This window comes from Babylonia areolata, chromosome 8 (assembly GCF_041734735.1).
Source record: "Babylonia areolata isolate BAREFJ2019XMU chromosome 8, ASM4173473v1, whole genome shotgun sequence".
Classification (NCBI taxonomy): Eukaryota; Metazoa; Mollusca; class Gastropoda; order Neogastropoda; family Buccinidae; genus Babylonia; species Babylonia areolata.
Genome location: NC_134883.1, coordinates 22,157,969 through 22,172,746, shown reverse-complemented (window position 1 = coordinate 22,172,746; position 14,778 = coordinate 22,157,969). Strand labels below are relative to the sequence as shown.

Below are 14,778 nucleotides of genomic sequence, written 5' to 3'. Positions count from 1 at the left end.
GTGTGTGTATGTGTTTGTGTGGGGAAGATGGAGGAATTTTGTTTAATGTCCGTTCACACATATCTGTGATTGAAGACATTTTGTTAGGGTATTGATATATACGTTTGAGTATTATTGTTTAGAAGAGGAGGGGGAGGGAGATGAATGGTATGTGTGTTTGTGTGTGTATGTGCATTGCTGGCCTAAAGGACTGGATGACTCTCAACAAGCTGCAATTAAATGATGATAAGACTGAATTGATGATAACCTGTCCAAAGAAGTTTCGTCAACATCCTTCCTTTCCTGACTCTGTTCTGATCAATAGCACACCTGTTTCACTTTCTCCCTCTGTTCGCAGTCTTGGTGTAATCCTGGACCAGTCTCTTTCCTTCCAACAGCACATTTCGAATATCTGTAAAGTTGCCTATTTGGAACTGCGTAGAATCAGCTCTGTCCGCCACTATCTCTCAACCGATGCAACCAAGACACTTGTATGCTCTCTGGTTCTCTCAAGATTGGATTACTGCAACTCTCTTTTGGCCGGCCTTCCCAAATACCTGTTAGACAGACTCCAACGAATTCAGAATAACGCTGCCAGACTCATTTGCAGAGCTTCTAAATTTGACCATGTTTCTCCTCTCCTTCAGTCTCTCCACTGGTTGCCTGTTTCTGATCGAATAGACTATAAGCTATCCACTCTGACCTTTTCTGCAGTCAACGGATCTGGCCCCAAGTATCTTTCTGAACTCATCCATATCTATACCCCGTCTCGCCAGCTCCGTTCTTCCTCTGATACTCGACTTCTCAGGATACCTCACGTCAGAAGTAAGACCTATGGACACAGATCGTTTTCTTTTCAGTCGCCAAAGACGTGGAACAAGCTCCCTGATAACCTCCGTCATTCTGATTCCCTCGCATCTTTTAAATCTCGTCTCAAAACTCACCTTTTCCCTCAGCAATAAGTTCAATTGTGGCAGGTCCACAACTACATGCATGTATATGAATGTGTATTGTGTGCGCGTGTGTTTATGTAAGTTTGTGCCTGCCTATGTGTGCGTATTTGTTAGGGTAGCTGTTAGATACACATGTATGTTAAAATGTATGTATGCAGTGTGTGTGTGTGTGTGCGTGCGTGCGTGCGTGTGTGTGTGCGCGTGCGTGCGTGCGTGTGTGTGTGTGTGTGTGGTCACATTTTGGTGTGCGTATGTAACATAGATATAATGTTTTATGTTATCAAAAGCGTTTTTGTAAAGCACCTAGAGCAGATTTCTGGATAGTGTGCTATATAAGTATCCATTATTATTATTATTATTATTATTATTATTATTATTATGTGTGTTTGTTGTGTGTGTGTGTTGTGTGTGTTTGTTGTGTTTGTGTACGTGTGTCTGCGTGCATGAGTGTGGATGAACATTAGGTAATATGAAGTGTGTGTGTGTGTTTTTTTATATAAAGGTATGTTCTGACATACATGTATGTAAGACAGGGATAAAGTGGTGTGGGCAAGGTGTCTAAGAATTTCTTGGTTTTTAAGTGAGATTGCTTTAATCTAAGAAAAAAATTTTTTTGATAGAATTTGAATAGAAAGGTTATAGGCTGTACAAATCAAACATGTCTAGGAAGAAATTAAAAAAAAAAAATATCCGGAAAACATTTTTTGGGCTGACTTCATTCTTCCAGGGTTATTGTTGAAAATAATCTTTGGATTCTTTTGTACTGAGTGAGTGTTTTGTATTTCAGCAAATCCCTGCCCCAAGTGTTCGGAGCAGTGGTTGTCTCCACTCGTCCCCAGGTAAGTCACACTGAGTTTACAGGTTAAAGAATTTTTTTAAAATTATTATTATCAATTTCATCATCTGAAAAAGAAAGTTCTTTTCTCTTAAACTTGGTATCAGTATGTAAAATCTGCACGCTGATATATGCAACACCAAATTTCTCTGCCTGTCTCTGCCTCTGCCGCACTCTCACTCTCTCTCTCTCTCTCTGTCAATCTGACTCTCTTTCTCTCAGACACCCCTGCAAACTCCTCCACACACACTAGCAACACACACACACACACACACACACACACACACACACACAGTGGAAGGAAGGCGGGGAGAGAGAGAGAGAGAATGGAGTAAAAAAGGGTCAGACAGATGACACACACACACACACACACACACACACAGATTTTGGTACATGTATTTCATGTGATGACAGGTACCATGTGATAAAAGGTGCCATGTATTTCATATGGTGACAGGTTCAGGTGCTATGTATTTTATGTGGTGACAGGTGCCATGTATTTCATGTGATAGCAGGTGCCATGTATTTCATGTGGTGACAGGTTCAGGTGCCATGTATTTCATGTGGTGACAGGTGCCATGTATTTCATGTGATAGCAGGTGCCATGTATTTCATGTGGTGACAGGTTCAGGTGCCATGTATTTCATGTGGTGACAGGTGCCATGTATTCCATGTGGTGACAGGTGCTGTGTATTCCATGTGGTGACAGGTGTTGTGGTGACAGGTGCTGTGTATTCCATGTGGTGACAGGTGCTGTGTATTTCATGTGGTGACAGGTGCTGTGTATTTCATGTGGTAACAGGTGCTGTGTATTCCATGTGCTAACAGGTGCTGTGTATTCCATGTGGTGACAGGTGACAGGTGCTGTGCATTTCATGTGGTGACAGGTGCTGTGTATTTCATGTGGTAACAGGTGCTGTGTATTCCATGTGGTAACAGGTGCTGTGTATTCCATGTGGTGACAGGTGCCGTGTATTCCATGTGCTGTGTATTTCATGTGGTGACAGGTGCTGTGTATTCCATGTGGTGACAGGTGCCATGTATTCCATGTGGTGACAGGTGCCGTGTATTCCATGTGGTGACAGGTGCCATGTATTCCATGTGGTGACAGGTGCCATGTATTCCATGTGGTGACAGGTGCCATGTATTCCATGTGGTGAAAGGTGCCGTGTATTTCATGACACTTTAACACTGCGATGACAGGTGCATGAGGTGATGGTGAAGGACTCAGAGCTGAAGCCTGACCCGGTGACAGTGCAGCTGAACGACGTTGTGGCCTGGGTGTTCGGATCCCCGCGGCAGTTTGACGTGACCTTGGTGAAGTCTGTGGACGAAGTACTGGACACGGGCACCACGCACAGGGCCATCGCTCCCAGGTCAGTGCTGGGCCAGAGGTCAGGGCATGACTAGGGGCCAGGGGGCTGGGCAGGGTCAGAGGTCAGTGCAGGGCCAGAGTTCACGCACTGAAGTCAGTGCAGGGCCAGAGGTCATGGTTCTGACATTGAAGTGGTAGATGAAAACAGTGAATACCGCATTTCAATAAAAATTCAAATTTAGTTTGTCTGTAGGAATGCAAGAATGGATTAATTTGGTTGTATGTGATTTTGTTTAGTGGTGATTGAATGTGTGTACCATGGGTGATAAAGTGTATGTGTGTGTGTGTGTGTGGGCATGCGCACTCTTGTACATAGACCAGGTTTATGTAGATGAATACACCCTAACCAGATACATACATGATGTAGGATGTTCACAGGTTGTACACATTTTTCAGGCGCTGTTTTGCCCGAGGCATCAGTCACACAGGCACCTGCCATTTCAAGAGCAAGTCATTCCAGAAAAAGAAAGAATCAAATGTGAGTTGTTTCCCTTCAGGCTGATTCTATTCCACTCTTCACTCGCTGCTCCTTGCCGATGAAGTTTTGAAGTGCATAATTTTCAAAACCTCTGTTTGTTTTGCAAAATTTGCTTTGGAGATTTTCAGTCTGTGTCTGCTTCAAAATAAGACAGACAAGATGGTCAAATCAGCAGTAGAGAGGAATTTTTTTTTTTAATTTCATTTGTTTGTCCAGTGTTATTTGTATTGTGAAACTCAGACAAGCAACCAGAACAGCAACAACAACAACAACAGAACAACAAGACAACCCCTGAATACTCATCCCAAAAAAGAAAACAAAAAAGAACGACAATAGTAAGCTTTTAAAAGTGCAAAGACTGCTCTGGAAGAAAGCCAATAAAAAGATTATTTCATGCTGTACAGCAGCCCATGTGAATGTCCTGCAGCAGACTTTGTTCTTGATAAAGAATGGAATATTAGGGAGGGTATGCAGGCCTGCTTTCGTGGTGGACTTTTTGTCTCGTCCAGAGTGAGAAGTAGGTCATATGACATCATGGGCAGCCAACCACCGTAACTGGCTTATCTGACTGTGCACTGCTTTTATGCGGACAACTTTTTGGTAAAGTTTATAAATGGATCAGTTTGAATATGTAATGGCAGATATATGACATGAAACATGCTCAAAGTACACTCAGAGGACTAAAGCAAATAATGGGTGTAATTATAAAACCAAATATAATCTTGTAAACTTGCAAAAGTAGTCACTGAAATTGTCAAAATCCTTTTGTCAGAAAATTGATTTCCACGACAAAATTTTAGTCTTTCGGTGACCTGGAAGAAAAAAGAAATGGAGATGTGCATGCACACGCAGTTCTCGCCAAAAATAACCGGGGAACCTCCATGAAAATCAGATGAAAGTTGGTCTGCACACGCTCCCTGTTCTCCCAGCTCAATTCTTTTCTGAATATTTGAATCTGAATTCAGATCACATTTTTGACAGTCTCAGTTAGTGTATAATTAAGTGACAGCAATAATTTTTGGAGTAAGGACGGCAGAAAATTTGTTGAAATAGAATTCGTCTTTTAAGAGTGATAGAAGTAGCAGGATGGTAAAAGATGCAGTCAGCAAGTGTGTATAAAGGAAAATTTTGTGTCACTGTTTTTGATAATGATAGAAGTATAAGGATAGTAAAAGGCCCAGTCAGCAGTTGTTTATAAAAGAAAATTTTGTGTGCCTGTTTTTGGCAGTGATAAAGGTATATGGATGGTTAAAAGGCCCAGTCAACAGTTGTATATGACAGAACATTTTGTGTGACTGTTTTTGAAATTGACAGAAGTATACGGATGGAGAGAGATACAGTGAATTGGTGTATATGAAGGGAAGTATTTGTGTCACTGTTTTGTTGTTGTTTTTTGTTTTGTTTGGTTTTGTTTTTGTTTTTTGGTTTGAATTTGTTCATTTGTTTTTATCCCATCTTTGCTTTCTTTACTGAATAATACTTATAGATTCTCTTAGGTCTTGCATTCACCTCCACAATTATTTACAAGTGACAAAGTTGCTGAAGACAACCCTATGGTTTGAAATAATAATGACAATAATAATGATAATAAGTATTTTTATGCACTGAATCTTGTGCAGATTGTGCAGAAATGTTGGACACTTCTTATTAAAAGTGAGGTTTTTTTTTTTTTAATAGTCCTTTTTTTTCTTTCTTTTTTTTTTTAAACAACTTTCTCCATTTGTATCTTTTTCGATAATCTTTTTTCTGTTCCCACCAGTTCATGGAGGAGACTCGGCTGAGCAGTGTGGTGTGTGATGACCGTTCCGACAGCATCATTATCCAGCTGGACAAGAAGGGATTCCACCCCAACAACGTCTACCTGCAAAAGGTTGGTTCTCTCCCTTCTTGATGGAGGTTTATCTTTCTTCAAGAGTTTGTGTGGAAAATTATCTGATATTTTTCATGTTTCTTTCCATTTCAAGACAGTGGCAATGGAAGAAGTTTAATGAGCAATCTGAAAAATTAGAATGGGAAAGAAAGAATGTTTCCCCAATTTTAAAACAAATTTCTTAGCATTTCTGCCTATTTTGAAATGTTAGAATCATTTCAATCTTTGATGCAAATAATTACATGAGCAATTCTTTTCTTTTTTTTTCTAAAATTTAATGCTGTAAGTAAACAGTTACATATGGACACAAACTCACACACATGCATACTCGCACGCCTGTATGTACACACACGCACACACACACACACACACACACACACATTACACAACACTCATCACACATATCATACACCACAATACCCAAATAATGCACACACCATCTCACAATACTTAAATCCTATACCACAAAACTGAAAACAATATCACAAGAATTAAAACCACTCCGAATATCACAATACTAAAAAAATATCACTGAAAACCATATCACAATATTAAAACCACTCTCAACATCACAATACCAAAAATGTTACTGAAAACCATATAATAATATCAAAACCACTCCCAATATCACAATACAAAAAACAAAACAAAAAAAAACAAAAACAAAAACAAAAAAACAAAAAACAAAAACCCCACCCAAAACACATCACAATATTACGGTATGTCCTGTACACGGTTGTTGAAGTGAGGTTGGTGTTGATGTTTGACCTGTACACATCACAATATTACGGTATGTCCTGTACATGGTTGTTGAAGTGAGGTTGGTGTTGATGTTTGACCTGTACACATCACAATATTACGGTATGTCCTGTACATGGTTGTTGAAGTAAGGTTGGTGTTGATGTTTGACCTGCAGGGGCACAGTTTGCTGTGGAGCTGGAAGGGAACAGACGAGGAGCACAACATCATCCACGTCACTGATCCCAGCAGTGCTGTAAGTTCAAACCTCCACCTCTCTTTTCCTCACAACCACTGCATCATGATGGAATTCCACAGACCTGAAAAACTTATGCAAAATTCACATGTGAACTTTGCACTGAAAGAAAAAAAAAATTCATCAACCTTTTCGTCATTGTGTAAAATTCATAGACCTGAATTTCCTATTAATTTCACTGCAAAACTTTTCTTTCACATGAGAGAGCAAAACTTTTGGCTTTGCATGTGAATTTTAACAATCGTTTTGGGTAGATCCCTTCTCGACTGAGGTAGTGCTTGATGAGTACCCCCTAAACCAGGTCCATTACTGAAGTAAATTGCCCCCCTTGTTGTCCACATGTATTTATTAAGAGATATTCATGGACACCACATATATATATTGAAGGGATATTCATGAACAGCACATGCATTTATTGAAGTATCAGTATCAGTATCTCAAGGAGGTGTCACTGCTTTTGGACAAATCCATAAATGCTACACCACATCTGCCAAGCAGATCCCTGACCAGCAGCATAACCCTCTTTATTGAAGGGATATTCATGAACACCACCTGTATTTATGGAAGAGATATTCATGAACACCACCTGTATTTATGGAAGAGATATTCATGAACACCACCTGTATTTATGGAAGAGATATTCATGAACACCAAGTTCATTGATGGTGGTGTTGTGAGTACCCTGCTGTTACCTGAGGTGCAAAATTTTGTTCACTCAAAATCAGTGTTTCTTCTTTGCTGCACATCTCCCCTTCCATCACTAGAGGAATGCAATCAAAATTCTGTCATTTTTTACACAGACTGCTCGCTTTTATTGTACTGGCAAAGTAGATTTCCATCTCAATGGGTGGATGGCTCTTTTTTTTCTTCGCATGTAAATTTCACACAAAATCTTCGCATGTGAATTTTGCATAAATGTTTTTTGGAGGGTCTATTGAATTTCACCATTAGTCACAGTGACAGCACTATAGTAGACTTCCACTTTAAAGTGATATACCAAAACTGTTGTGCATTGACATTGTGAAAATTGTTAGTATTGTGGGGTTTTACTTATTTTTCCCCATTATGTGTTTTCTGCAAAGAAGTCTGTTGTATTAATTGTCTACATGGTGCAAAATTTGCTGAATACTTTTTGTTTGGCTGTTTTGTGACTTACATAGTTTCAGTTATGTAGATGTTATATGACTTACATAGATGTATCATTGAGGTAGAATCAGGAATGTAAATGGGCCCCTATTTTCTTTTATTCATATAATATTGTGTCCCTGTGCTTGATTCTCTCCCTTTGCATTGTTCTCTTCCGAGCTGTGGCAGAAACCACTGTTAGTATGCCATGTAGCTAGGTTCTAATTCATGTACCCCCTGCTGAATTTTAGCAGATTATCTATTGGCTGATAATCTTCTTGTCATGTCTTATGAATTGCTTCATGGTGACTGTATTTATTTTGTTCAGCTCATTCTCTTTTGTCAGCTGGACTGTTATGACCACAGTTGTTAGGCACACTTGTTCACTGACACTTTTATTTGCAATCAGGCACATTATTTACACTCACATCCTCACTGTTTTCAGCTGCACACACATGTACACGGGAATGCGTGCGTTTATGTGTGTTTACATAAGTCTGCATCTGTATGTTTCCAGTTTTGTGCATGTGTGTGTTGGATGGTTAATGATTGTCTGTTCACTAAAATGATTTTAGATAGGAAAAAAGTTTGTGCGTGTGCTGTGTGTGTGTATGTGCATGAGATCATGTATGTGTAAATGTCTGTGTATGTGTATGTGTGTGTGTGTGTGTGTGTGCGCGCGTGCGCACGCACGCGCTTGTGTGTTTGCATGTTGGCTGACGGGTGAGTGCACACATGCCTGTGAGTGATTTTTTTTCAGATTTCTATACCATTGATTGCATGTGTTCTACACTGGAATCCTTTGCTCCCCCCACTCCCCTGGCCTCCCCATCTCCCGCCCCTCCCCACGCCCCCACCCCCACCCTCATCCACTCCCCGAGCCCCCACCCCCACCCCCCCAAATCAGTATAAATGTCAATGCTTACAGATTGACATTATTTTTCTTCACAAAACTCTTAATCTTTTTTCTTTTTTTATTTATGCTTGTTGTGTGAAACACTGTAATCTATCTTTCCATGTTCAAAGGTGTTGCTGACACATAGCACGTTTCTGGTCACTTGTGTTTGTGTTTTCAGCGGGATATATCAAAGGATAAGGTGAACCTGAAAAACAGTTTCTGCGCTTTTTATTCCTTTTTTTTCTCTCTCCTCCTCCCCACCTTGATTTCTTGCTCTTGCATATGCTGCATTGCTGATTCTAATAATGATTTTTCTGCCTCAGTATTTCTGATGTGATTTTTGGAGTTAAGCTTTGTAATCTTTTATGTTTATTCCATGGCTTTGTTTGCAAATTTCCTGTGTGAGGAAGAAAGACATCTTAGCATAATGCAATGAAAATTTATTGTGAATGTATTTATGGAACTGTGTAAATATATATCTGCGGACTGTATTCATCCCCATCCTTCTGTTGTAAAAAAAAAAAAAAAAGAAAAAGAAAAAGAAAAAAAGTCTTTTGAGTTTAACTTGTAAAAGATGTCCGTATTGTAATGTATGATAGTCAGTCGTGTCCCAGATCTTTATACGTTGTGAAGTAGTACAATTTCATGGATGTGAAAATGGCATCACTTGAAACCTTGTAAACTGCAGGGTCTTTGTCTCTGTTTCTTTCTTTGTCTGTCTGTCTGTCTGTCTGTTTCTATCTGTCCCTTCTTCACCTTTACATGCACATACTCATGTGTGCTCACTGTTAGACTTTTGTGTTCATGTCAGTTCTTCCTTCGTCTGTTTGGAAATACTCTGACTTATTCAGCTCTGTTTCACTTACGGTTTTTGGATTTGTTTTGTCAGGAAGACTTTTTGATTTATTCCATCCTTGCTTTCACTGTATCTCTCTCTCTGTCTCTGTCTCGATCTGTCTGTCTGTATCTTTCACTGTTCGACCCTTCTCTGTCTCTGTCTTTATTTTTTTCTGTCTGTCTGTCTGTCTCTGTCTGTCTGTCTGTCTCTCTGCCTCTGTCTCTGTCTGTCTGTCTGTCTGTCTGTCTCTGTCTGTCTCTGTCTGTCTCTCTGTGTCTGCCTGTCCATCTATCTCACCATCCCTTATCTGGTAATGGGAGTAGATTGGGTTTTTTTTAATATATTAAACTTTGAACTTCTGCCTTAACTTTTGTCCTTTTTGTTCCCTCATTTACTCTCTCATTCATATCCCACTTGTGTGTGTGTGTGTGTGTGTGTGTGTGTGTGTGTGTGTGTGTGTGTGTGTGTGTGTGTGTGTGTGTGTGTGTGTGTGTGTGTGTGTGTACATACAGGCGTGCGAGTATGCATGTGTGTGAGTTTGTGTCCATATGTAACTGTTTACTTACAACATTAAATTTTAGAAAAAAAAAAAGAAAAGAAAAGAAGAAAAGAATTGCTCATGTAATTATTTGCATCAAAGATTGAAATGATTCTAAACATCAAAGATTGAAATGATTCTAAACATTTGATCGGTCCTAGCTAATGCCTGCTGCTGCCAGTTCAGTTTGCTAATATTCTTTGTGATTGGCATTTCTGTGTGTTTTTTGTGAGCTTGTCAGAGAGTTGTAGTTGTGACTTGTTGGCTGCATATTCTGTATCTGTGTTACACAATTGCTTGTGGTTGAAAGACACCAAAACAAGTTCACTTCAGGTACAGTTCTTTGTTTTGTTTCATTTTGCTCCGTAGATCTGTCATAAAGCTGTTCAAGCAGTTGTAATAGTAGTAAGAGCCAAAAAGTTAAGTCAACTTTATCATCTCCAAAGTGCGTACTTGTTTTGCAGAATTGTTGTTTTCCTTACCTGTCAGCAGCAAAAATCTGAAACAGTTTCAGTGATCAGAGTTTTGATGCAGTACGCTTTTTAGATATCTGAGCTTGGTTGTGATAGGATGAACAGATGTGGTATCCAACGGATACTTCTCTTTTTTTTTCTTAAAGAAAAGTTATTGCAGATTTGATGTTGCAGACAAAAATGATTGCAGGGGTGTGTGTGTGTGTGTGTGTGTGTGTGTGTGTGTGTTATTGTGAGTACTTGACTTTTTTTTCATTTTTTTTTAGCTCTCCACTTTATAAAGAAGTAGATGTTTCAGCTCTCAGTGTGTGAATTTTTTAAAATGAGAAAACTGTTGTCTCTGATAATCAATATCTGTGTTATTTAGAAAGACAGGCAGGTTCCAGAGTATATTACTGACCAAAAAACTGAAATGTCATCAATTGATGTAGATAATCTTCAGCATCTAACATTGCACTGCAGTGTGTTTAGTTTCAGTGAAACCTGTATTGCAAATGAGGGGGAAATGAGTCTGATATTGATTTCATCTCTTGCAATGTTTTTAACTGTTGTTGAAACAGGTACAGATGGCTGTCTTTATTTGGCTTGTTTAATGTGTTTTGGAAAGAGGGGAAATGTGTCTAGATTGGAACAATTCATTTCTTCAAACTAATCTTACCTTTGTGTGACCAGAGTAAAACGTTGTAACCATTTGTGCACTGACATTGTCCTTTGGGACAGTTTTGCAACAGTGGACTGGAAACTTGTTTTTATTTACATTGTCACAAACTAGGAAAATAGAAGTGATTTGCAGTAACATGTGTATGTGTGTGTGCTGTTATTTGTGGCCAGAGTATGTGTGCAGGTGTGACAGGAAAGTATTTATGGCCTGAAACCATTTATTCAGTGCTGACTGTAATATTCATGATGTGATGCTTGTGCTCATAACCAATGTCTTTTTACTGCCCCAGGCGAACAAAGTAACTGGAAAAGAACTCTCATACACCATAGATTTGTTGTGTGGTTATGAAACTGAGTGAAACTTTATTCAGTCTGGTCTTGTGTGTGTGTGTGTGTGTGTGTGTGTTCGTCCTTTAGTTGAACATCTATCCATAAAAGTGATTTAAGGCAAAAATACACCCTCTCCACCACCCCACCCTTGCCTAATCTAATCACCCCTTTTCATATTCCTCTCAACTCAGTTTGCTTGTATATATATAGGAAAAACAAGAGCAAAGAAGGAAAATGTGCTCTTGTACAACATACAAATAAGCGAAAGATGTTGACATCCTTTGAGGTCTGGTTATTAGTTGGTTTGTCACAGATTGTGAGAACAGGGACAGCAAACTCTAATGAAGTTGTGTGTTTTCTGTCATTAACTTTTGGGCGGTTTTGACTGTATCATTGTTTTTTCATTATGCAAGCACTTTCCCCTCCACTTAAGTCTTTACCCCCATGTTACTGCACTTTGATTTTTTAAAAATTTTTTTTTTTTATTATCTATCTCCATGCCTGTTCTTGGGTCCATGATAGTTTTAACCCCTTGACTCCTGTAACTATTTGTTATTTTTGCCCCAAAAGCACCAACCTGATATAAAAAATAAATTCACAGAAATTCAAATAATTCTTTGAAGCACAGAGTATTTTTTAATTGTATTGAAGGAAAATGGTTGAATCATGTGTTCAATGTTGACAGTATGCGATAACTTAAAATTTGACCAAAAAAAACAACAACAAAAAAACAAACAAACAACAATAATTTTTTTCTGTTTAAAAACAAACAAACAAACAAAAATGTCAAGCTGTAATTGTATGGTTAGAAATGCACTTCAGTATTTGCATATGTATTGGACATTATAACCAAGTGCATATTGGACATATTAACCAAGTGCAATTGTGTTGTTTACTTCCACTATCATTTCATGCACAAACACACACACACACACACACACACACACACACACACACAGTACACGAATGATGCCTAAACGAAGGCTTCAAGCTAAAATATTGGAATGGTTTTGACACCCACTTTAAATACAACCATGCACTCAACCTATCAGTGTGCTTGATAAGGTGTAATCTTTAACGGATAACCAGAATCACTTCGGTTGATCAACAGCAAGTTTACTTTGGTTTTCCACGTTTCATAGCTGCTGGTGGTGCCTTCTTGTGGCAAATCAAACAAAATTCAGGCTGCCTCTCCTGTACTATATGTCCTGGATTATGGAGTCAGTAATCAGGTGTCTCCGAATCTACACCTTCTTCTTCTTCTTCAGCATTCCCAGGCCATTTTTCAGATGGTCAGTCAGAATCTGCTCCAATACAGATAAAAGATATTGTGTGCCAAAGCTTTCAGACGAATAGTAGAATAATTGGTATATCAACATCCACAGTTGTACAAAATGGAGTTGACCTAACTTTTCTGCCGTGTTCACACAGACTCCTCTCAACATGATCAAAGGACCGCGGGCTTTCAACAGTGGTCGCCCCTTGCCCAACGACAGTTTCCTGTACACGTTTGATGAGGACGGCAGCTACACTGTCGTGTCCCAGGGTGCACCAGGCTTCTCGTGCACTGTCCACGTCATGGAAGTCGGTAAGGAGGATTTGGTGAATTTGTTGCTTTTTGTTTAGAGGTTTTTGACTCACTTGTGTAAACAAAGTGAGTCTATGTTATAATTCGGTGTTCGGTTGTGTGTGTGTGTGTGTGTGTGTGTGTGTGTGTGTGTCTGTGGTAATCTTTAACATTGCCATTTTCTCTGCCAGTACCAAATTTGGCTTAAACATAGTATGAATAAAAATCTTCACATTCATACCAATAATAGGTTGTAAGTCTCCTGACGTAAGCTGTATTTCCTGATCAGTAACAGTTTATTTCATTGAGATTCATTCTGAAATCCAAAAATTCTAAAAACTGCTTCCCACTGAGTTGCTAGAAGTGTTTGGTAAGACAGCATGACCTCGTTTTTCTTGTTCACAATTAAAAGGAAAGAAATACAAATTCTGGACAGAACACACACTGTGATACTAACTACAACATCGGTGTATTTACTGCATATAGATATTCTAAAGTGGACACTGAATTAAATGGAATGAACATAAAAGAAAAATTGAATCAGTCGTTTCTTTCAGCCTGTTTGTAGACTGGTTCGTGCAGATCTAGAGATCTACCATGTGTTGCAATGTGCTTGAAGTGATGGCAACATCTCCTTTACCACCGAAATAAAAGAATAATCGAGATATGATAAAACACACAAAAAACATGATTTACATGGCGTTATTACATCCAGTACAATAATGTCTATGTATCACACAAAGAAGAAAATGACAACTTTGCTTCAAATATTAGATCTTGTCGTATGACATCATATGCGCTGCAGCAGTGGGGATTAGTCTGCTTGGTTTGGAACCAAACATGCTTGGTTCAATCCTGCTCGCATGCCTTTATTTCAGATATCATATTTAATACAGAACACTTTGTAACAATTTTTTTTTATCTCTGTTTTTGTTGTTGTTTTTTTCCTAATGATTCCTTTACTGGATAAAGCACGAAGCACAAGTGAGTCTTGAAGGCTTTGCCTCTTGTTTTTATTGTTTTGTGGTTAGTCATGCAGGAGTTTGTTCTTGGGGGTTTGGGGTTTTTTCCCATTGTGTTGCTGCATGAGGGAATTTCAGTTCCTCACGCCAGTTTGTTGGCGTGTTCATGGTCTTTATTTTCATTTCCAGTATCGTTTAGTCTCTTTTGCCATATTTGTTGATTTCATTTGAAAGTTTACATCTTTGACAGGTTTTTGTTCTGTCCGAGTATTTAATTGGAAACTTTTCTTACAATGACAGTTTCCTGATGACTGTTCATGTTAATTCAAGGCCAGTTTCAGAACCGTTGTAAAAAAGGTGTTGTTTAAATAAAAGAGTCAGTACAGCTTGACTGCCTTGTGAGTTCAGCTCCCCTCCCATCTTTCTTTACATTTTACCTCCCCCCTCAGTCTGCCACATTCCCCTCCAGTACCCACCCCTTTATCCCAACCTTACCTGTTCTTCTTTGTTGGACAGCCCGACGCACAGGTGAGCCATACATCTCCTCTGAGCAGACAGGTGGCACTGTGGACAGGTACACCAAAATCCACATGGCTTCCAAGACGTCTGGTGCCAAAATCTACTACACCCTGGATGGCTCACGTCCCTCCATCAACTCCAAGGTGTGTGGCTTTATAGTGGATAAAAAGCATAGTAGAAATGAGCCATGGTGAATTTTGAAAAGAATAATAATAAAAATAATAATGGTATTTATATAGCGCTGGATCTTGTGCAGAGATAAATCAAAGCGCTTTCGCACCAGTCATTCACACGCATGCACAACTCTAAAACTGTAGAAACTAAAGACAAGGAAGGGCAGGCAAGGGAGGCTATTTTGAGAAGAGGTGGGTTTTAAGGCCAGAC

The 14,778-nt window shown here is 39.1% G+C and overlaps 1 protein-coding gene across 8 annotated transcripts in view; it reads left to right on the top strand.

Moving 5' to 3' along the window:
* LOC143284653 (uncharacterized) overlaps positions 1-14,778 on the top strand; it is a 136,318-nt gene that overhangs the window by 45,332 nt on the left and 76,208 nt on the right. For 7 of the 8 annotated variants that reach the window (XM_076591553.1, XM_076591552.1, XM_076591550.1 and 4 more), the window contains exons 15-22: positions 1,720-1,771; positions 2,971-3,143; positions 3,539-3,620; positions 5,380-5,490; positions 6,407-6,484; positions 8,686-8,706; positions 12,778-12,934; positions 14,392-14,537. In XM_076591553.1, coding sequence (XP_076447668.1) covers positions 1,720-1,771; positions 2,971-3,143; positions 3,539-3,620; positions 5,380-5,490; positions 6,407-6,484; positions 8,686-8,706; positions 12,778-12,934; positions 14,392-14,537 — 820 coding nt within the window. The remainder of the gene's footprint in view (positions 1-1,719; positions 1,772-2,970; positions 3,144-3,538; positions 3,621-5,379; positions 5,491-6,406; positions 6,485-8,685; positions 8,707-12,777; positions 12,935-14,391; positions 14,538-14,778) is intronic. The other variant, XM_076591548.1, reaches the window with a different exon arrangement.